Genomic DNA, 20852 nt, shown 5'->3' on the forward strand with positions numbered 1-20852 from the left:
ACCGCAATTCAGTCCAATTCCAAGCTGAATAGGCACAGAAATATAATGGCCCTCAGAAAGGGTTGAGCACCAGCAGAAAGTGATGGGCTTCCTCCTTGTTTATGGGCAGGGTGCGATTTGCCGGGGGGGATGGTGGGGATTTACCCCCCCTCTGGTTTTTACATCCCCACCTCAGCTGGATGAATTTCATACATGGGGGGGATAACCCTCAATTATTAAAAAAACAATGAAAAAACAGACAGGTTCTGACAGCGTTTTCATACACTTGCTTACATAGCTGGCAATAACTAATTGTTCATCTTACCCGAACTGTCGGCATCCTCAGAATTCGCGAACGTCCCCATGCACATAAACACATGTATACATTGTAACAATAACATTACAAACACGGAAATGAGCAAAGCCAGCTAATTAGGCTACTGTACAATGAATATGAAAATATTTGTTCACTGAATTAGCGAGTTCTGTCCAAAACAGTTGCGTTTCAGTTTCAAAGTTTAAGTTTCGGTTTCAGTATTTCAACGTGAATGAGAGGGAGCACAATAACTGAGCGCATAGCAGCGATTATCATATCATAGACATATATGATGCATGTATATGAAGAGAATTAGGCCTATGTATTGCTTGGTTTTTTTTTCAGGATAAAAAAAAAAACATCCCCCCCTCTGGTTTTTGGACAAATCGCACCCTGTTTATGGGTATGGCACAGGAGTCAAACTGTAATGTGTATTTTCAGAAAATGAGGACACACATCACATCACACACAAATCACATAAAACACATGCATACTTTGATATTACAGTTTTGATCATAACATATATTTTTGTGCAAGTTTGCATTCTAATATAATGTGCCGTTGGTGCTCCACTTCCTAGGGCCAAGTATTCCTAGGGATGTAGTTTCAGTTGGCCTGTACATAAAAAACGTTTGCTTCCCAGTATTGTTTTGCACGCAAATGGCTGAAATACTATTCTGCCCACTACAAACGATTCAAGCCTTAATGATGGGAATAATACACCAAGACAATCCAGAAGTATTCCTTTCAAACCACATGAAATTGCATCAAATTCTAAAAACAGCAAAAAATATCCTACAAACTCTCCAAAATTGGCAAAATATGTCCTTTATTAAGTGTTCACGTTTCGCGACATTCTTTTCAAAGAACAAGAAAACAAACTTGTGGCTTTCTCTTTCTTCAAGGGCCCCATGCTCTGTCCATTCTCTGTTTGCATTTCTGTGATATTACAGTTCTTAGACACAAAATGTTTAGAAGAGTGGCAATCTGTTTACAACTCCTTGTCCCCGCAGGCAATAGATGTCCTTTGCCATGGAGCGTTCCTTCTCTTCGCCTCCCCTTTGAAGTCTCAAGACCTCACACTTATTATCGGCTAAAAGCCACATTTCCAATTCCAGCACTCCTATTTCCCAATGTTCCCTTGAGTGTCCAACTGTAGTTTAGAAATACAATGTTTGTGTTTTGTCTGGATAGAGTCTGATGTTTTACATTGTTCAGTTTGTTCGGACTGCAGTGAGTTTAATGTGGAGTTTTTATGTGTGATGTTTTGGGTTAAGGGTGATTCACTGGGAAAGAATTGTGCTTTCCCCCCACTATGTTTGAATGACGGAGGTTCAGCGAGATTGGGTTTCCTTTTCTGAAAGGTCCAGTGTCCAGCTCACTTACTTCAGTCACATTCCTTCCCTTTACTGGTCTTTGCACCCGCTGCATTCGCAACGGTCACGTTTCTCTGTGGTGACGGGAGGATGTGACCAGCTGGCCGTGAACTTGCAGGACAAACACCCTAACACACACACACGCACACACGCACACAGATACTTTCTTCCCGGGAGAATGTGACAAACCACAGAAAACCTCTCGCAAACGCAGCACAGCTGAGGCAGGAAGAGAGCTTGAAGCCAACCAGCTCTGTGCTGAAGCCAGGATTTCCTCTGACCCCCCCAAACACCTCCCGTTCATTCACTTCCTTCCCCTCACACTTGCTCTGTCAGTCCCTTTCTGTCTATGGTAGTATGGGAGGGGATAGATACGCTGTCGTCTGTAAGAACTTCAGGGTCACTGTCTTGGGGAGGCCTGAGCTGGACTGTGAGGGATCTGTCAGATGTAATGACAAACGTACAAGCAATAATGCACTCAAACACACAGAAACAACCAACACTTGAAACATACACAATTTCTGACTAAGCTTTCATACAAAACACTTGAAAGACTGAACTTTTAAAGCCATGTATACAATTACAATGTATCCAGTTGTCATATACAGTGCATACACACACAAACACACATGAACACACAGAGGGTATTTACCAGGGTGCAGCTAGGCCAAAAGGCAGTGCTGTGTCTCCATGACAACTGCTTAGCATGCAGAGGCCATCATCAGAATGCATGTCCACATCTTTGCCTCTCTCTTCCCCCTTCTCTCCATGTTTCTCTTTTCATCTCTTCATCTCACTACTTCTCAGTTGCTTTTTATTGTCTTAGGCATCAGGAATAGCATTAATGATATATAAATAGAGAGCACAAAAGACCAGAACAAAATAATGACTTCACAGATAGAGATTAGACCTAATGGTTAGAAGAAATGGGTGTTAGTAGATAAAGAGAGAGATGGTGTGTTTTTTTGTCCGTCTATATGAAGGTGGAAAGAGCATTTTCTATGAGAAGATACTGCAACTTTCAAGTCACACAACTACCACCATACAGCAAAAGGAGTCTCCCGGCCTCAGACCTAAAAAAAGATCTCAGAACTATATCAGAAAATGCCCCTCTAGAGACTAAGAAGAAGAAACCCTTCAGCTCACTATGGGTGACCAGAGCCAGACTGAGGCCTAGCAAGCCAGCACTGGTTATGGGAAGACTAGTGAGAAGAGGGCTCTCTCTAACTGAGTATTTGTCCCCCAGTTCAAAAGGCCCAGTGCGCCAGTGCTCCAGTGGCTGAGTAGGGTCTCTCTGCTGGTACAATCAGAGCTGTAAATCAGTGGTGAGAACCCAGACAGAGGGGCTGAGATTACTCACATCAGCACACTAGGATGGCAGGAGAGCCTTTTGGGGTTCTCTAGTCCAGGGCTTGCATGCTGGGCCCAGGAAGGCCTCTCTTCAAAGAGATGGCATGGAAAGCCCGGTACATCCCCCCCCCCCACCACATTCCCACGCTCATTCAGTGAGGCCTCTTTTCTCAGCTGAGGCTCTCTGTCAATGAGGCACAGATGAACTCTGACCTCTCCGCTCCTGTTTCCTCCCACTGTTAAAGCTCACAAGTAGTGAGTCGATGAGGGTGGGGTGGTGGGGCAACTTCCTTGATTGAGCTATCTTTCCGTTCCCCTGTGATCTGTGGAGACATGCACACAAAGGCATCCATGCACATACACACAAACAACCTTGAGACTGACACATTAAACAACAGGGTTAAACAAACATGGCAGTGTCTGAATGAACAGCCCATTCAACATACTTTTCAAAACACAGTCAATACGTGTAGCTTGAAGAATTAAGTGATCTATGGATGCAGAAATAAACTCATCAATCATCTGGCCAGTGATTACTCCTTAAGTCTGAAATCAGCTTACTGAGTCAGAGAAAACATTAGCGTAGGACTTCATAGAATTACTAAAGAAAAATATTAAATGGTCTAGACAAAGACTGAAGCAGGCTTTGCAGTGCTGTGAAGTAAGCACAGCACAGACATGACTGAATAGTTGTGTCTGCTGCAGACGACACCATTACTGGCCATTGCCTTTGCGCTCTCAACTGTAAGACTGGTCCATTTGGTGGCATTGCTGTTGGCCATCACTTTAGTGTAATAGAATCACAGAGCCAGCACAGGACAGTGGAGGGCCTGAGGGGGAGAACAGATCCGCAGACAGGCCATTAGTGGGAAAGAACAGTGTCTGCCTCGGTCTTTCAGGAAGGATTCAATGATCCAGACAGGAACATTCAAAGATGGATACCCCTTGGTTCAACTCCTATCTGCAGATGACACAGAAGAATAAATGCAGTTGCAGCTGGGCGGCATTATGATGTAAGGGAGAGTTACGTAGTAAAGCCTGGCAACATAACTGGCTTCAATCGGTCATGGGTGACCAGTGCGGTCCTGGGAGGCAGCAATCGATAAGGGTGCACATTCACAGTGCAGCCTACAGCCCAGCTCATATCTCAATTGGGTTGTGTGGATCTAGCCGATGGCACCTGAAAAGTGTGCGTTCTCGAGAGGTTAAGGGCTTTTGCACATGCCCACTTCAGAGGAGAGTGTTTCCCGACAGTGAGCTGCGTGAGCTGGACAGCTGCACACCCAACACCTTGAAGTCCGTGTCTGGAGCATGCATTTAGGTGAGAAAGGCCAGTGTAGGATTTAATCAGTGCAGTTTTCTGGCTAGACCTGGTGATCATGTCTTGCTCAATACACCCAGATATCCCCACTTCAATGAATCATTTGAAAATAGATCTATTTATGCTTAATGTGCCAACTTCCTGACAGGACATTCTAACAGGAAGGCTATATTAGTGATTGAGTGGGAGTAGGGTGAGACAAATGGCAGGAATGATATAAGCCATTATGACACACACACACACCCCTCTGGATGAGGGCTGATTCACCAGAAGTCAAAGCACCCCTTAACTCTCAACCTGCATATCTAGTCAGTGTATTCCCCTCATCCTTTTGATAAATCTGTGTTTCCAAGGACATGCAAGTGCAATGATTATCCAGGAGCCGTCATAGCACTTAACAATGCACAAACTAACCTGTATTTGTCTCTTTGATGTGTTATATGTCTTGTTTTTTTTTAACTTGTTTTACTTAAGCTGAGTATTCATAGTGTACATTTGTATAGTTATATTGTATTTGTATTGTTTTTGTTTTTTATTTTTCAATAGCACTGAAGTCTGAGAGCTGACACCTCAATTTCATTGCACTTGTGCAATGACAAATAAATATATTCTATTCTATTATCAGTATTTGAGAGACTTTTTGATATAATCTGAAGATCAAAATGTCTTAAATGCAAGGTGGGGCGCAAACCAAAGACAATAACTCTTATTTTTATTTTAAAAATTTCATTGTAGAGAGCTAGATTTACCAACTCCAAAGCTACCCTTCAAACTCCACCACCCACATTACCAATACAACATCTATCACAAATGCATCTTAAATTGCATAAGCTACACTATTATTTCCCCTGCCATAAACACCATGCTGGACACTAAACCAGACTTGCATCCCACTTATTCCCCCATAAAACATGAGCAACATAGTTATTGCAACTATATAGTTACATTCAAATCAACATGTGGCAGAACCGGTGCATGTTCAACATTGCAATCTAATTCTGCAGGGGATTTGCAAATGTAAAAACAGAGGACTTGCCAATTCTTGGTTTTAGTTTGGCGTAATATATGCTAGTGGCTCCCCCTTGTGGACATACAACATAATGCACATCAGCTGTCCATGACCTAGCAAGTCATGCTGACCCAGCTCAATATGGAGTACTGTATTAGTGTTTAAGGGATAGCTCAACAATGGTCCAGTTTACTGTTAAACTAGAAGTGATGCATTACATACATAAACACACTGGTCAATAATATATGCATTGTGTATGTAAGAGACTGACCACAGTTTGGAAGTTTAATCTAATGGACATTATAAAATATAAAAAAGGTTAATAAATTTGGCTTAATGTTGATCACTTCTTGTGATAAGTGGCAGTTAAGACACCTGTAGGTACAGATGTGAGAAACAAATGGATGATTAAACAAATGATCAGACAATATCCACTTGACTCATGTCGTTCAAGTGAGTAAGTCACAGGAAATTAATGTATTTTTTTTTTTGCCCAGTTGGAGCATAAACTTATCAACCATGTACTCCATGGACAAAAATGTTCAAAGCAATCAATTTGAAGCATTCAAGGTCATGGATGTTAAAATGTGTTCTAGGAGCAGGTAACAAAGTGTCTAGGAACACTAGAGGGTTGGTTTGTTTGGTTTGCATGCCGACAACTCCCCATTCAAGTCAATATATACAATATGTTTGAAGCATTGCTATAAAAATCACAAGTAAAAGATTAATGCTTTAACACCTTTATTGTGCCCAATCAGAACAGTATACTTCACATTTGTAAGTAAAGGCAGCAAACATTGCAGACCACAATGAGGTAGACGGTCAAATCTCTAAAAAGCAGCCGGGCTGGCCAACAAGCTCAGCAAGGAGTTACACGGGGAAGGGGGGGGGGGGGGGGGTGACATGATTGGAAAAATGACACCATCTTTGGCACAGTTGATCAAATACACATCCCAAAGAGGAACATGGGGAGGGGGGGAGGAGGGGAGAGGGGCATTAGAGGAAATGCTGCATTTTGGTCTGCTCTGGCTCCTCCTACATTCCAGCAAAGTACTACGTTCTACATTCAACAAGCAGCTGTTCATGCCTGGGGTCATGCCCCACGGCAATACCTGCTGATGTACATAACAAACGTGTTTAAAAACCAGTCACCGCTTTCTCCAAAGTGCAAATTAAAAAGTGCAACAATAAAACTATGTGCATTCAAAAGGTCAATGGCCATTTCAGTATCAGACTTGTAAATTGAAATTGATTCGAAAATGACTAAAACATCCGTTGAAGTGATGCTAGGCTTTGAAAAACATCGCAAAACTGTCAAGGTGAGATTTAATAGCAGTACATTGCAAAACCACTGAATTAATCCTAACAAGCAGATCAGCGGGGGAAAAAAAATAAATTGCTCATTTGTATCATCGTATGGTGTGGAAGAAAACTATAGAACTATTTAAATAAATTTAAATGCTGCCAGGTAAGTTTTCTGTTCAAAATTTCCATGTCTTCCATGACTTAAAACCTGTGTAAAAATTAGTAAAAAACTGCGTAAAAATGTCCGGAAAATGACAGTTGGCCTTCAATTACGTATTTGCGTTTCAAAGTAAAAAACGCTGGCCGGCTGTACTGGGGAAAACAAACAGCCAACCAGCTGAGGGGAAAAGAAATCTAAAGGCACTGTATGGCATCTGCCAGAGTGAAAGGCAATGAGATTTGAATGATCAAGTCACCAAAAAAAATGTAAAAAAAATGCTTTCAAAAAGAAAATTCTGAACCATGGCCTGAATGGTCTCCAACTCCCATGCATGGGACCTGAGGGCCTCCTCAACCCATCACTTCACTGTTGAAGGAGACAAGCTCTAACTCTTTCACAAGTAGAAACTTTTAAAATTTCTAATACTGTGCATAGTGCCATTGTGAACAAGCAAAAAAAAAAAAAAAAAATCCACAAAAAAGTAGCAAGTGCAATAGTGAACCTTCTAGTGTTGGATTCCCATCCCCCAATCCTGGTGGAGTGCAGTTCCCGTGGGGGGAGCCAGCACTCGTGCTCTGCTCCATAGGCGTGGCGCTGTCGACTCTCGCCACTAGCATTCCGCTGCCACGCTTAGCTGGAGTCGCGGCTCTTCTGGTTGCGCATCAGTGGGCGATGGTTGCTCAGGATGTCCATCGAGTGTTGCCAGTGCCAGCAGGAGCGGCAGAAGTACTTAAAGCAGTTCTGAGGGAAAGCACAACATATGAGAATAAGCACACAAGAAACTCTTACACGCTTATATAAGTTAAGATAAACCACAAGGTCTTAAAATCTGTTAGATCAGTGTGTGTGGTGTTGGGGGGGGGGGGGGGGGGGGGGGGTTTCTCCATTTTGGACCAACCTGGTCTCTGCAGAAGAAAGGCCCAGTTTGACGATTGCACAGTTGGCACATTGAGTCCTCCAAATATGGGTCAATCTGAACCTGAATGATGGGAGCAAAAGTTGGATTCACTTAGTCAGTGATCAAAACAAAATGCTTGTATCTGAGAATGCACCTCAAGTGACTCAGCAGAATGCGCTACCTTCTTGGTAAACTTTGGGGTTTTAATCTCCACAAACGCAGCACTGACCGCCTTCAAATAGCTACGCTGATTACTGAAGGTGACGCGACCAGATCCTGGGGAGGAGGAAATTCATTTAACACTATAATTACAAAAATCACAACAACTATTTCAAACCATCACCAACAGACCAATTTACAACTCAAAGCACTGGGAAAAAAATTATAAAATAACAAGACTTGCATTACCAATGGGGTATTTGTGCTTGTCTGTGTCGATCCCCGCATACATAACTCCTCCAAACAGGTCATTCATGATACTGGCCAGAGCTTCAGCATTAAGCATGCCATGCAGAGCACCCACAAAAACAGTCTTACTGGGGTCCAGGCGTTGGGAGGGGCATCGCATGTAGTTACTGTCAGAAATCACCCATGGAATTACCTGAACCTATTAAGCAAGAAAAACAGGGATTGAATTTTAAAGCCACACTGGTCTCACACAAATGGCCAAATTAGGGCTGGGCAATATACAATTTTATTATACGGCAAAGATCCTTATTGCCCTACAGTGACGTCATCTTAAAAATAAGCAACAACATGTACCAAGTACTAAACATTACATCCTTAAAAATTAGCGATATTAATAGACATCGACAGCCATGAGCATGTAATGTTTAGTACTGATAGAATCAGGACTATTATTATGAAACTAGAAAATGCATTTCCTGAAGGAAATACCAGTGCATGAAATGCAAAGGTTAAGAAAGGAAGAAGAAAAGAAAGAAGAGTGAAAGAAGGAAAGAAGAAAGGAAAGAAGAGTGGAAGAAGGAAAGACAAAAGGAAAGAAGAGTGAAGAAAGGAGAGAAGAGTGGAAGAAGGAAAGAAGAAAGGAAAGAAGAAAAGAAAGAAGAGTGAAATAATGAAAGAAGAAAGGAAAGAAGAGTGAAGGAAGGAAAGAAGAGTGGAAGAAGGAAATAAGAAAAGAAAGAAGAGTGAAAGAAGGAAAGAAGAGTGTAAGAAGGAAAGAAGAGTGAAGAAAGGAAAGAAAGGTGGAAGAAGGAAAGAAGAGTGGATGAAGGAAAAAAGAAAGGCAAGAAGAGTGGCAGAAGGAAAGAAAAATGGAAGAAGAAAATAAGAAAGGAAAGAAGAGTGGAAGAAGGAAAGAAGAGTGAACCAGAGTGGCTCTGGATGAAGAGATAAAGAGAGAGTGAAAATATTGAAAAAAGGAGATCAAAATGGAGTGAAGAAGAGAGATTGAGTGTGAGAGAAAGTTGACAGAGAGAAAGATGGAGAGAAAAAAAATAGAGAATGGATGGTGTCTTAATGTTCCTAGTTACAGTTAAATTGAGAGGGACAGAGAGAGAAGAGGTTCTTTGGATTTGGCACAGGTGTCAGTAAAGCACAGGTGCAAGCCAGTTTAAAGACCCTATTATGATGTCATAATGGCCCAATGTAAGTCAATGGGAGAAATTTATATTCGTTTTTCTTTATTATCTTAAAAAGTATAAAGTTTAGAAAAGTGAAAAATACATAGCATAAGTGTCGTTTACAAGACCTACGCGACAAAGTTTGAATGAAGTTTCTACGTTAAGCGGTTCGGGCTGAATTAATCGCAGAAAAAGGTAACAAGAATAAGAAGAAGAAGAAGAAGAAGCCTAGGAATAACAATACAGGGCATTTCATGCACTGTAATTATCTTTGAACAGGAAACCAGTTGAATTTTCATGGCACCATGACAGTTAAAAAGTAAAGACTCAAGAACTCTGGGACATTTTGATATCGGTAATACTTTATAGGACTTAGTGCAGGTCAGTACAATTCAGAAGCAGCGAAAATGTGTTATTGAAATGATGATTAAGACTAGACTACTATGGTTTGAATCACTTGTGTTTAACTGTAAATTAAAGCCATTTAAGCGGAGCCCTGTTGTCCATTTTCTATTGATCATTGTAACTTGAAGTTAGCAAGTCATTGTTTGCTAGGCAACACCTGAAATACACTGTGTCGTGAGAATACTTGAGAGCTGAACAAAACGACATGTTTTCTATTTACAATTACCATTATTTTTCATTTATAAAATTAAATGAGTTAAAATGCCATACAATACTAACCTCGGCAGTTTGGTCATGCAGGGAAATATCAGACTTCAGCTTTGCCGTATCAACCTCGCTACCGCTCTGTAGATATGTTACAGCCTCAGTGTGATATTTCCCTGCATGACCTCTCGGTTAGTAAGTAGTTGTATTCATTTAAGTTTAACGACGTGAACAATAACCAAACTGCAAAATCAACATTAATGCTTCTTCCGCAGTCACTCAAACACCAGCGCTAGTGTCAGTACTGAGTCACCAATCAATTCTATTGGTCTGTTGAACGAGTCCTTAGGACAGGTTATAGCAGTTGCCTGTTTTATCAGGTTAATGCTGCTAGTAAACCATAGACATATAGGAAACAAATTACCCTTTTGGTTTAACATTGAGTATTTAAATCACTAGTGGTATATAACACATCAGAAATGTGCCATTGATCAATTTGTACCCATGATGACACATAACCTAGGGCTACCATCCATATCAACTGCTGTAAAACTGTAAACTGGGCATTTGTTGAACTGTTTTGCATGTTGTCCTGATGTGTTTTCCCTACTTGACTGCAAATAGATTTTCTTATTAACTGAGCTATGCATGATTAATCCATTAAACTGGTGACACTGAAAACAACAACAAATTTGGGATACTTTTCCATCTTCGCCATTACCATTATGACTTAAGAAATACAGAGATTATTGTTAAATCTTCACATGTTACAAGATAGTCAAAAACTATACTGATCCCATCTTTATGACATGTGATTGCACTGTGCCACCTACTGACCTTTCTTGGTATTGCTAGTTGCAAATATTAAAACCTCTCCTGGGCCTATGATGGGAAAATATGGCTCATATGCCACAAATGGCCCTAGTGACTGGGGATGTGGGGAATGGCATATAGTTTAAAAAAGAAACACATTTTTGAAACCATTTTATCTTGAGCTCATGTAAACAGAAAAAAGGGATACAAAAATTATCTAAAAATTATAATGTCTCTAAAAGGCCCCATTAGTAACCTATTATCTGACTATCACATTAACTGTTGCCTTACCAAACATTGCATTTTGCATTAAATACCACTTACTGGGGAAAGATCAAAGTAGATGTGTATATAAAATGAAATATAGATGTCTATACACCTTCAAATATAAAGTTATTAAACCGTCAGGTCTCCAACATATGAAATCTGTAACAATGCCAGATTAAAACAATCCATAATCTATAATGAGTTGCCATTCCCACATAGCAGTCAATCACAGCAAAGTATTGTGTCTTCATTCCCACAGAAAATAGAAGACATGTTCGAGTACAGAGAGTGAACCTCCACAAGATGCCAGCAGCAAAAATGTCCAGTGTAGTGGGTAAAAGAACACATTTATTCATGGCAGTCATAGCCAAGTCTGAAGCCAGTTAATGTAGGCTATCCAACTGTAGCTTAGGGAGTCATTTTAACAGTTGGCAGTTGCTAGGGTTTATTATGAACTAATTAGCTGCAAGATACACTTCATGTATTTGGGGGCCAAGCGGTGAAGCTAAACAGGCACCGTATGTTTCTACCTTTCTTAGTCTAGCCAGGTCACATTGCCTGGGAAGACTTTAAATCACATTATCCTCTGCTGCCACAGAAGAGTGCTCTCGCCTATATTGTTCCACTACAGTGTATGGTGTCCACCCAGACACTTCCATGTTTGGCTAGTTCAAAAATAAACAAAAGCATCAACTTCATCCTCTTACCTAAACTATCATTCTAAATTAAACTGAACCAGTACCACAGAGCCTTCTTGCAATCTTCGGGCTCGTACTTACATCCTTGCTGCGCATCCTTCGGCTGGACATTTTAAAGTAGTATTCACTTAGGTCATCGGGGTGGAGGAGGTCCTGGGTGCAGGCTTGAAGCAGGCTACGCACAGACCTCTCCGACTCGAACACCAGGTAGACATACCCTACAGAGACACAACTGTTAGTATCTGAAATCCTACCTTGAAATCAGTTTTGTAAATGAAAGTGAAAACCGATAATGTTCATTTAAAGAAATTCCACACCAATCAAAACATCATTTTTTTTAGCTCTATACAAAAGCTAAAAGGTCTCATTTAAAAGTAAAGTGTAGCACAGAGCTTAGAGATTTTAAGGCAAATTTCCAGTAGAGAAAGCTCCCAGAAATCAAGATGGTTGGTGGTACCATTTTCAGCTATGCAATTTAGTTCATTGCAAGACCATGGTCTAAAAACACAAGTACTATGCCCCATGAGATTAACCACACACCCACTAAAGACCAAGTAATGGTTTGGACTTGTAGGCCATAAGACTTCACATTATTCGCTAGTCATATTAATCTATGGCCATGTGTGATCCCTCTGGGACTATATTCATCTGACTGCATTATTCTGCAAAACTTCTTATCTTCTATTTCTTCTTGGCTTAACCACACTGAGAACTTAGGACGAGAGAATTCAGAAAGGCATTGCCTCTTCAGTGTTTTAAAGAAGTACTTTGCTGTAGGTCTAGAGGTATTAACAAAAGTAACATTTTAAGTAACAAGGTCATTCAGCCATTCTGGCAGTGGGTTGTGTTTCATCTTCACCTACCAGAACAGTGCCACACCACCAAGCCCATTCCAGATGCCCACCACCTCCACCAAGGTGCTCGAGAGAAATTAAAATACCCGACCGCTGCATTACCTTTTGGCATATTACCTTTGGGAGGGCAGCGTGGATGCTTGCCGTCCTTACCAGGCCATTCCACAGTCAGAGGGCCAAAGCTACTGAATGTGTTGTTCAGTCCAGCTGGAGCAAGACAATACAAAAACACTTTAAAGACAAAACATTCAAATCTGCCAGAGGTTGTCTGCTGCAACAGCTAGTTTGTTGACAGGTCTTGACAGAAAAATTATTTGTGTGCTACATCAGTGCTAAACAGTCGGCCATTTTATGAAGCTATAATACTGGTCCATAACCAATAGCCTTACCAATCCTGCTCATTTTAATGTCTGAAGGGGTCAAGTTTACCTCTCATACATAGACAACACCATAAGAGGTAGTGATTGTCTTCACTGAAATCAGATGTTGATTTGCATCGGAAGACTGCAGTGTGTAATGAAAGACCTCCCCTAATTGTTTTGCTATACATTGCCTTGATGCCCTAAGCCTAGAATATATATACCCTAGAAACCCCAAGTTGGGGAGTTTGCAGTCCCAAATTTAAATGCATGTTGCCTTTTGAATAATATGGGCTGGAAGAAAGGGAATGCAAGGTTCAACTTCCAGGTATGGCTGAACTGACCAACCTGAACAATAAGACAGTCATCCAGGTCTGAGGAACATGGCTAACCTTAGCAATAAGACAGTCATCCAGTTCTGAGGGACATGGTTCACCTTAGCATTAAGACAGTAATCCAGTTCTGAGGGACATGGTTCACCTTAGCAATAACAGTCATCCAGGTCTGAGGAACATGGCTAACCTTGCATCTAAAGTGTACATAGGACTCCAGGATCCATTACATAAATCCTGAACAAGTTCCTCTAACAGTTTAGCATCTATGCTCAGCTCTGCACTGTACTGTACTGAGATCTAGTGCAAGGGAGAGGTGGTAGAAAAAGCAAACTACTTCAGACAAGGCTTTGCAAGCCACTAGTGTCATTTTGCAGTGAGGGCCAAAACTAATGTAGGCACTCAATACTTTTGCTTTTGTTCAGGCTTTGTTCATTCACACCCTTTCAAAATGGATGGAAGCATACCGTTGCTGGTAATAATCTGAACCAAGATGCATGAAAACCGTGTGAACAAACCCTCAGTAATATCCCATGGTACACCTCCCAAAAAGACTTTGCAGGAATACATGGGATTCTTGTAGTTTCTAGGTGGCAGTTGTCCACTCCAGGTAAAAGTGGCCTCATTCACAGCTGTGTGAAAACAGATAAGAACAAAAGATGGAACCCTTTTGAAGCACCCAGACCAATAAGCAACACAGAGATGCTAAATGTCCTGTGCAAATCATGGCTTGGGGCTAAATCAAACAAATGTCAGCCATTTTGAAAGATACAAAAAAAGGACCACATACATACCAGCAGCTTGTCTATGGAGCCTGGCCTCCCTTTCAATACTAAATGTCTCATCTGGAGCATCCATGAGGTCCAAGTTAGGCCACACAGAGGCACCGGGCCAGCGTTTGGCCAGAGCATTGGCTGGCGTGGCACTGGGAGGCGGGGTGAGAGGAGAGTTGTCGTGGTCTAGCCTTTGACCCAGAGCCAGCTTCAGATGATCTTTTTGCATATTGGACATCACAAAGTTCAGCGGAGGAGAGATCCTCAGGGATGACTGCCAAACGAGAACACAAATGACGACCAACTAGTATCCTTACAAAACATGCATACATCCCAAAGACAAACTCCCAGATATCCCCAGGAAAATCAGGGAAAGCATTATATTTGCATCATATTTGATGGCAGTCACATGCAATAGAAATGAGTCGAACCAAATTGAACATAGAACCGATAGACCCACCAGGAGGTCAGAGAGGTGGTCAGAGCTGGAGCTGAAGCCGCTGGTCTCGGAGTCCACCGGGCTGCTGGAGCGAGAGTCCAGGTAGGAGCGGGAGTCCAGCCGTGGGCTCATTCGGACCATGCCGGGAAACTTTTCCAGGAAGTCAGGACCAGCCATTGCCTCATTGGAAGGAAAGCCCATGGGTTTGTGGCGGAGCTGGCTTAGGGGACTTCCAAGCATTCCTAACACTAATGAGAGGATCAAAACATGTATTGACAACAATGTAAACACCAATGTGGTCTTCCAAATGAAACATATAGGCAAAATGAGCCTTCAGTAGCACACAAGCTAAATGGTGGATTTGATCTGGTGCTGTTCACTTAACACTAAGCCCATAGACTCAGACTTCAAATAAGTGGGATTCCACATGCTACTGGTGGTGATATCAGCTGTGGACAATGTAACCCAGGGTTCAAAACACCAACAGGCTGCTCGTCATTGGATACAATTATAGCCAGTAACAATATTTCACCCTCCAGGTCATGGAAAGTATTGGTAATGCAATCAGATTGGCCTGACTTGTCATTAGAATTTAAATGACTAATAGATTTTCCTCAGCATGACTAAGGCGAAAAGTTTGAAAAGAGAGTGCTAATCTCATGTACAGTAGAGAAGAGGCAATTGGGTTTATTCATTACAGATCCCTTTTGAACATCAAGGCAGACCAGTAGCAAACATCCCCAATATCCTCTTAAAATCCCGAACCATAGCGCAGAGTAACGAACAAAACAAGGGATGCATTGTACGCAACATCAACAGAAGTCTTATAAGGACAATGCTGCTTGTTACATCATACTGGTCTCCTGACATGGCAATATCAGTACACAGCCAGAATACATCGACCAACTTCACAGAACAAAAACAGTACAGAACACTGTAGAAATATGTAGAACATTCTACCACATCAAAAATACAAGACACACCCACATAATGGACTCACCCAATACAATCTGGGAAAAAAAAACACACAAGTTGCAAGATAGCCATCAAGGACTGTACTCACTGGAGGAGGAGTTTGCTTGAGGCACCGGCTCGCTCTCCTGGTTGCTCCATGGGCGGTCCCACCCAGACAGGCTGAGAGACTGCAGGCCTAGGCCCAGGTCATTGATGTCGGGCAGCCCCCGCTGGGGTTCCTGCGTGGCGTTTGGGAAAAGCATCCTGCTCGCCGCAGCAGAGAAGTCAGAGTCCTGCCGGTCTGCGGAGGAAGAGGAGGAGGAAGAGAATGTGGAGATATGAGAGTTAGGGAGCTCTGCATCAGCTGCGGGCCATGAGAGAGATGGGGAAAGGGAGGGAGGGAGCAAGCTGGCTGCCTCCTGATAAAAATAAACCTCACAGCGTACACTCCCCCCCACTTCAGAGCTGCCGGAGAGTCAGCCGAGCCAAACCTGAGCCAGTGGCGAGTGCGGTGGCTGCCTCTGCCACGCATCTCCCTCTGCGTCTCAGACCCACCCAGCATGTGACCCAGGTGCTGATGCACTCACACACTCTTGCTAATGACATCACCTCGCTGCCCCTCCCCTCCCCGCCTCTCTGCTGGCAGCTGTGTGCGACACCAATGAAAATTCCTGTCAAATTCTCCGGCTGACAAAACAAGCGGAACGTCTGTCTCGGCAGGCACAGCTCCAGCACTTTCCTGTGCTCTGGACAAGAGAGAGAGCGCGAGAGAGCGCGAGCGAGAGAGAGAGAGAGAGAGAGAGAGAGCACGAGAGAGAGAGAGGGAGCACGAGAGAGAGAGAGGGAGCACGAGAGAGCGAGAGACAGTAAGAGCGAGCAGGAGGGAGGGAGACAGAGCGATAGAGACAGATTAGAATTCAAGATCAGAAAGAGGGTAAGGGAAAAAGTGCAGGAAAGAGCTAGAAAGGGAGAGAAACGGATTATACGACAGCCACAACAGCAAATAGAGGGGGCTGACCAAAGGCAGACACAGCCCTACACCAGGCCAGCCTCTGCCTACGCTCCAATGACGCCGGTTCAGACAGGAGCCGCTGACTGATCAGAAGCTGAGGGCTGTGCAAATCACACTGCCAGCCCACTCTCTGCACTCCCAAGCTGGAGAGCATCCAACTGCCACAGCCACGATTCAGCAACTTCAGCCTAAGCAGAGGGGTGGGCGGAGAGAGTGAGAGACCATCGCTGTAGCTTTGCATCTGGCTGCATGACACTGCCCTATTAAACTGAACCTCACTAATGCAGCATTGTTTACCATGCACCACAGACTCAAGTCACATGAGGGCACTTTAGCAACCATTACAATCTACTCATTTTACGATTGTGTAATATGGACAACTGTTCTGTTCTGAGTATTAAATAATGAAAAAAAAAATATGTAAGAACCAGAAACTGAGTCATAACCAATACGACACAGTTTCAAGAAGATTTAAGCTACATGGTAACCTATCAGTTTATAAATAGATGCCAGCGCGTAAAACTGAGTCAAAATGTTACAGAAAGAGGCAACGAGGTGGGAAAATGCAGACAGATTCAACCTTGCCAAGCTTCTGGCAAGTTTCCGGTTAGCCCTCATGTGCTGCATTGCTGGAGGCCTGCAGTGGTGCAGCATGAATCAGCTATTCTGAACTTGATGTACAAAGGCTGCTTACAAAAGAAGGTCAATTTAAAATCCATGACAACAGCACGTCTACAGTCAGCTTCCACTGCTAGTGACATTGGTATACAACCATGTTAACAGGTCTGTTCTGATACAAATACAATTAACCATACAATTAATCCTACCAAACAGAGGGTCTCGCCTTCCCCTGCCACCGGGTGAGTTGCACATGCCAGTGAGGTCCAAAGAGTTGCCCAGCATGCTATTCATTCTGCGGAAAATATTGGCATTGCTGCATGAAGACAAAGGGGCCTCAAACTCCCATCTGTTATGGATGCTAGGTTCGTCTCTCTGCAAATGAAAGAACAGAATTTCACCAGAAACATAATGTTAGCGTTATGGGTTAACTTGTGAAGTTTGACAATGGATGGACATTAAGTTAAACCGAAACTGGGTCAACAATAGCCTTGGCTTCTAATAACTCACTGAGGGGTCTATGGTAGACAAAGATGTGAAGTGATGAAAACGCTAATGGACTTCCCAATGTAAAACATGTAACATTTCACCTCAGCTTTCAAAAAACATTATCATAGACAGTGCCGTTGCTGGTTCTCACTCAGACCAGATAGAGGTGTGAAACTTTTCGCGTGTGCACCACTACTTACCATAGAAAATGCCATTGTAGAATTGTCAGACTTTTTCGAGCATAACCGTTAACGGCTAACTGAGGTTTACTTATGCCCTCTTCAGCCCTTTGAAATTAGCCTTCATGATTAGGAAAAGGTGCGCTCGCTCGTGTCGTCAGAGCTGTTGACAATTGGTAGGGGTTCAAACACAGGTCAACATGCTCGCATTCATAGTCATAGTAACATTTAAATAATTTACACGTCCTGGATTAAAGTTGGCAGTTGTAAAAAGTCTGTACATTAATGTGATGATTATTTTCTTTTTTGCTTTGTCATAGAATTGTCTATGCTGGAGTCTGGCTGGAGAGAGTCTTCTATTGTAGGCTAGCCTATTGGGATTGTTTCTCTCTGAATTCAGGAGCGAATAAGAAAGCAGATGAGCGACGTGACCACTGCATGCTCACCCATGTGGCGTTCAAAACACCTCGAGCCAGTGTAATTGATCAGCTTGCTTTTAACGGGGCATGGACCACGAGTGCCAGCTCCTGGACGGCCCTTGGTGTGACCTTTCCTGAATTATTATCTGCAAACTATATGAAATACGTTATGTAAATCTGCAACGATATTCAGCACCATGGATAGCGAGGAGATGCAAGTTAACATCGTTCAACCCGGCATTTGATAGAGTACTTGAATTGTAGTACAAACGACGTTTTTAGAGTTGTGGATTAAACTGTTTACTGGTGACCATGGGCAAGCATGTAGTGAGAACACTAAATGGGAAATCGTTGATTTAACTACAGAAGGCTATTACAAAATAATCTGCAGAGAAGTGACGACACACTTCCTGTAAAATTGCCCAAAGAGGTAGTTTGTGTGAATTGGTACAGTAAACATATACCTAGTTCTATCGCAATTGCGAACTGTCTATTGTAATTCCCAATATAACGATATTAATTACTTCAATTACAGCAATGTAAGTTATATCATTTGATTACTTTCGATTACTTATTGACTGGCAGGCGAGAGGCATGCAAATTCAAATAAGAGAAACAATCTAAAAAACAAATCTCAAAATGTGAGCGCATACTGCCAAATGAATGGAGCCTGTCTAGATGGCGAAAACATGCAATTTATAAATACAAGCAACGGAGTGAATGTTAGATTCTACATATAACATTTAAAGCCTAGAAAGGAGTACATCCAGATGTTACCCTTTTGTAATCACCAACATTTTGCTGAGAAATTGCACTTTTCAGTAACTGTGACAGATTACAATTACATTTATTTTGTAAATTAGTTGTGTCACTCTGCCAACTTTCCCTTTTCCATTCAAAGGTGGCAGTCTTTGGGCCCATGCTTGGAGTAGGGTTGCCCTCCACTCTGGAAACTCAAACCTTCAGGGAGGGAAGTTAGAATATCTGGCTTAAAGGCACAGTCCACGATCCAATAGACAATTTGTCAGATTCAGTCAATTGCTCCTCGCTGTCCTCTAGCTGACTGTTCTGGATGTGCGCTCAAAAACGAATGTTTGTACACAGTCCTGGATATGTTAGTAGGAAAAAAACAAGCAGCTCGGAGAAAGTCATACACTATTCCAGCCAATCAACACGTTGCTTCAGGAGCACAGAAGAGAGGGTATAAATTGATTGGTTGTTGTGTTCAAGTTATTGCCAGAATCGCAGACTGTATCTTTAATATGGGCCTGCACAATTGAATCACCACAATGCATGTGTAATAGAATTTTTTTTTTGCAGTCTTAACCTTTGCTGGTGCACAGGATGCTAATAATAATGTTAAAAGATAGCTGGTGTCAGTCAGAGTTACTTTTTGTAGTGGCTGCACACTTGGTTATAACAGGCTTTATCGGCTTAACACTGATGCATAACATTGTTCTTTTATTCTAAGATGTAACCACCTGTAAACTCATACATTTACAGAATCCACCTTTATGCTGTGAGTCTATAATGTAATGTACCACGACAGTAGGCATTCATTTTATTTAAAACAAACCCTTATTATGTACAAAAATACCATTTTATAAGGCATGGATCAGCCTAGCCCTAGTGTATGTTTGTCCCACCAGGATCTTCTGACGGGTTGTTGTGATTGTTGTCGCCAAAAGTGAGTGAATTTGCTGCTGGAATTGGGGTTTGTTTGTTGTTTTAGTCCCAAATAATGCAAAAATTCCACGACAACATTTTTTTTTTGTCTTAAATATTGCAGTAATAAGAGACAATTGTAACCCCAATTGCATAATTATTAATATTTAGAATTCATTATGAATGTGTAGTTTGTAAAGAATGTGATTCCATGCGATTGATAGCAACCAGCCGTATCAACTGTTGAAATTAGTCACAGCAGAACTTGAACAGCAGCCAGATCAATGCACAAGTCTGTCATCTGGTTTATGAGACTGGCTGTGATTAGGGGTTTTATTTATCCTCTGTCCTCTTCAATATCACGCTTTGACTGATGGACACAATTTAGTTTGGGTGCATTTTGCATGGGAAGTCAGTGAATACGTAAGTATATCTCTGTTTCTCTGTCAACACCGTCCATGTGACATTACCTTATCACCTGAAATGACGTGCTAATGTTTATACTAAACCCTAATCTTGTATAAGCGTTAATATAGTATAAAATGGAACTGACAGTTAGAAAATGCACAGAAATACTGGGAAACCTTATATTTACATGCTTGCTTCAAATCTTCAAGTTGTTTTTTAATAACAAAGCAGGCAAAACAATGTGTTGCAAAGTGTTACTGAAACCTATCTGTAGAGAGCAGCATTGTAGTCGTCAGTGGAGATTCCATGCATCTTCCTCTAGGCGGTGCTCCAGTGTCATAAAGGCTCAAAGCACAGTACGAAACCAGGCCTTGAGCTGCAAATCAGTGGTATAAAGAGACAGGCCTTTAGGATATCATTGGCCCTGGGCTGCACAAGCTTGTCATTTTCATGGTTAGTCTGCTCATGAAAGGCTCTCCCTTCCCCAACCTATGCACACCATCTTTTAAGCTTCAATTATCTACTAGCCATCAGAAACTTTGATTTTAAATATATTTAGGAATTTCACTAGGTATTGCATTCAAAGTTTGAGTGATTTGCACCATGAATAAGACCTATGAATGAAACAACTGGCAAACACAATTGTATTGTTTATAATTTATTA

The 20852-nt window shown here is 42.0% G+C and overlaps 1 protein-coding gene across 2 annotated transcripts; it reads right to left on the reverse strand.

The window, feature by feature from the left end:
- Positions 1-7446: 7446 nt before the first annotated feature.
- Positions 7447-17732, reverse strand: cpeb1b (cytoplasmic polyadenylation element binding protein 1b; the record flags this gene model as incomplete). Of its 2 annotated transcripts, XM_080843407.1 has the most annotated exons (12): positions 7447-7557; positions 7715-7795; positions 7896-7990; positions 8123-8321; positions 11769-11905; positions 12644-12748; positions 13751-13864; positions 14027-14279; positions 14466-14692; positions 15508-15699; positions 17238-17403; positions 17718-17732. In XM_080843407.1, 12 exons carry the CDS (start codon positions 17730-17732, stop codon positions 7447-7449), a joined length of 1695 nt encoding a protein of 564 aa, XP_080699533.1. The 2 variants fall into 2 exon arrangements, with proteins under 2 accessions (XP_080699533.1, XP_080699534.1); XM_080843408.1 differs by lacking the exons at positions 17238-17403; positions 17718-17732 and having other exon boundaries at positions 12659-12748; positions 15508-15688.
- Positions 17733-20852: the final 3120 nt, after the last annotated feature.

Source organism: Sprattus sprattus (assembly GCF_963457725.1).
Source record: "Sprattus sprattus genome assembly, chromosome: 8".
NCBI classification, from domain to species: domain Eukaryota; kingdom Metazoa; phylum Chordata; class Actinopteri; order Clupeiformes; family Clupeidae; genus Sprattus; species Sprattus sprattus.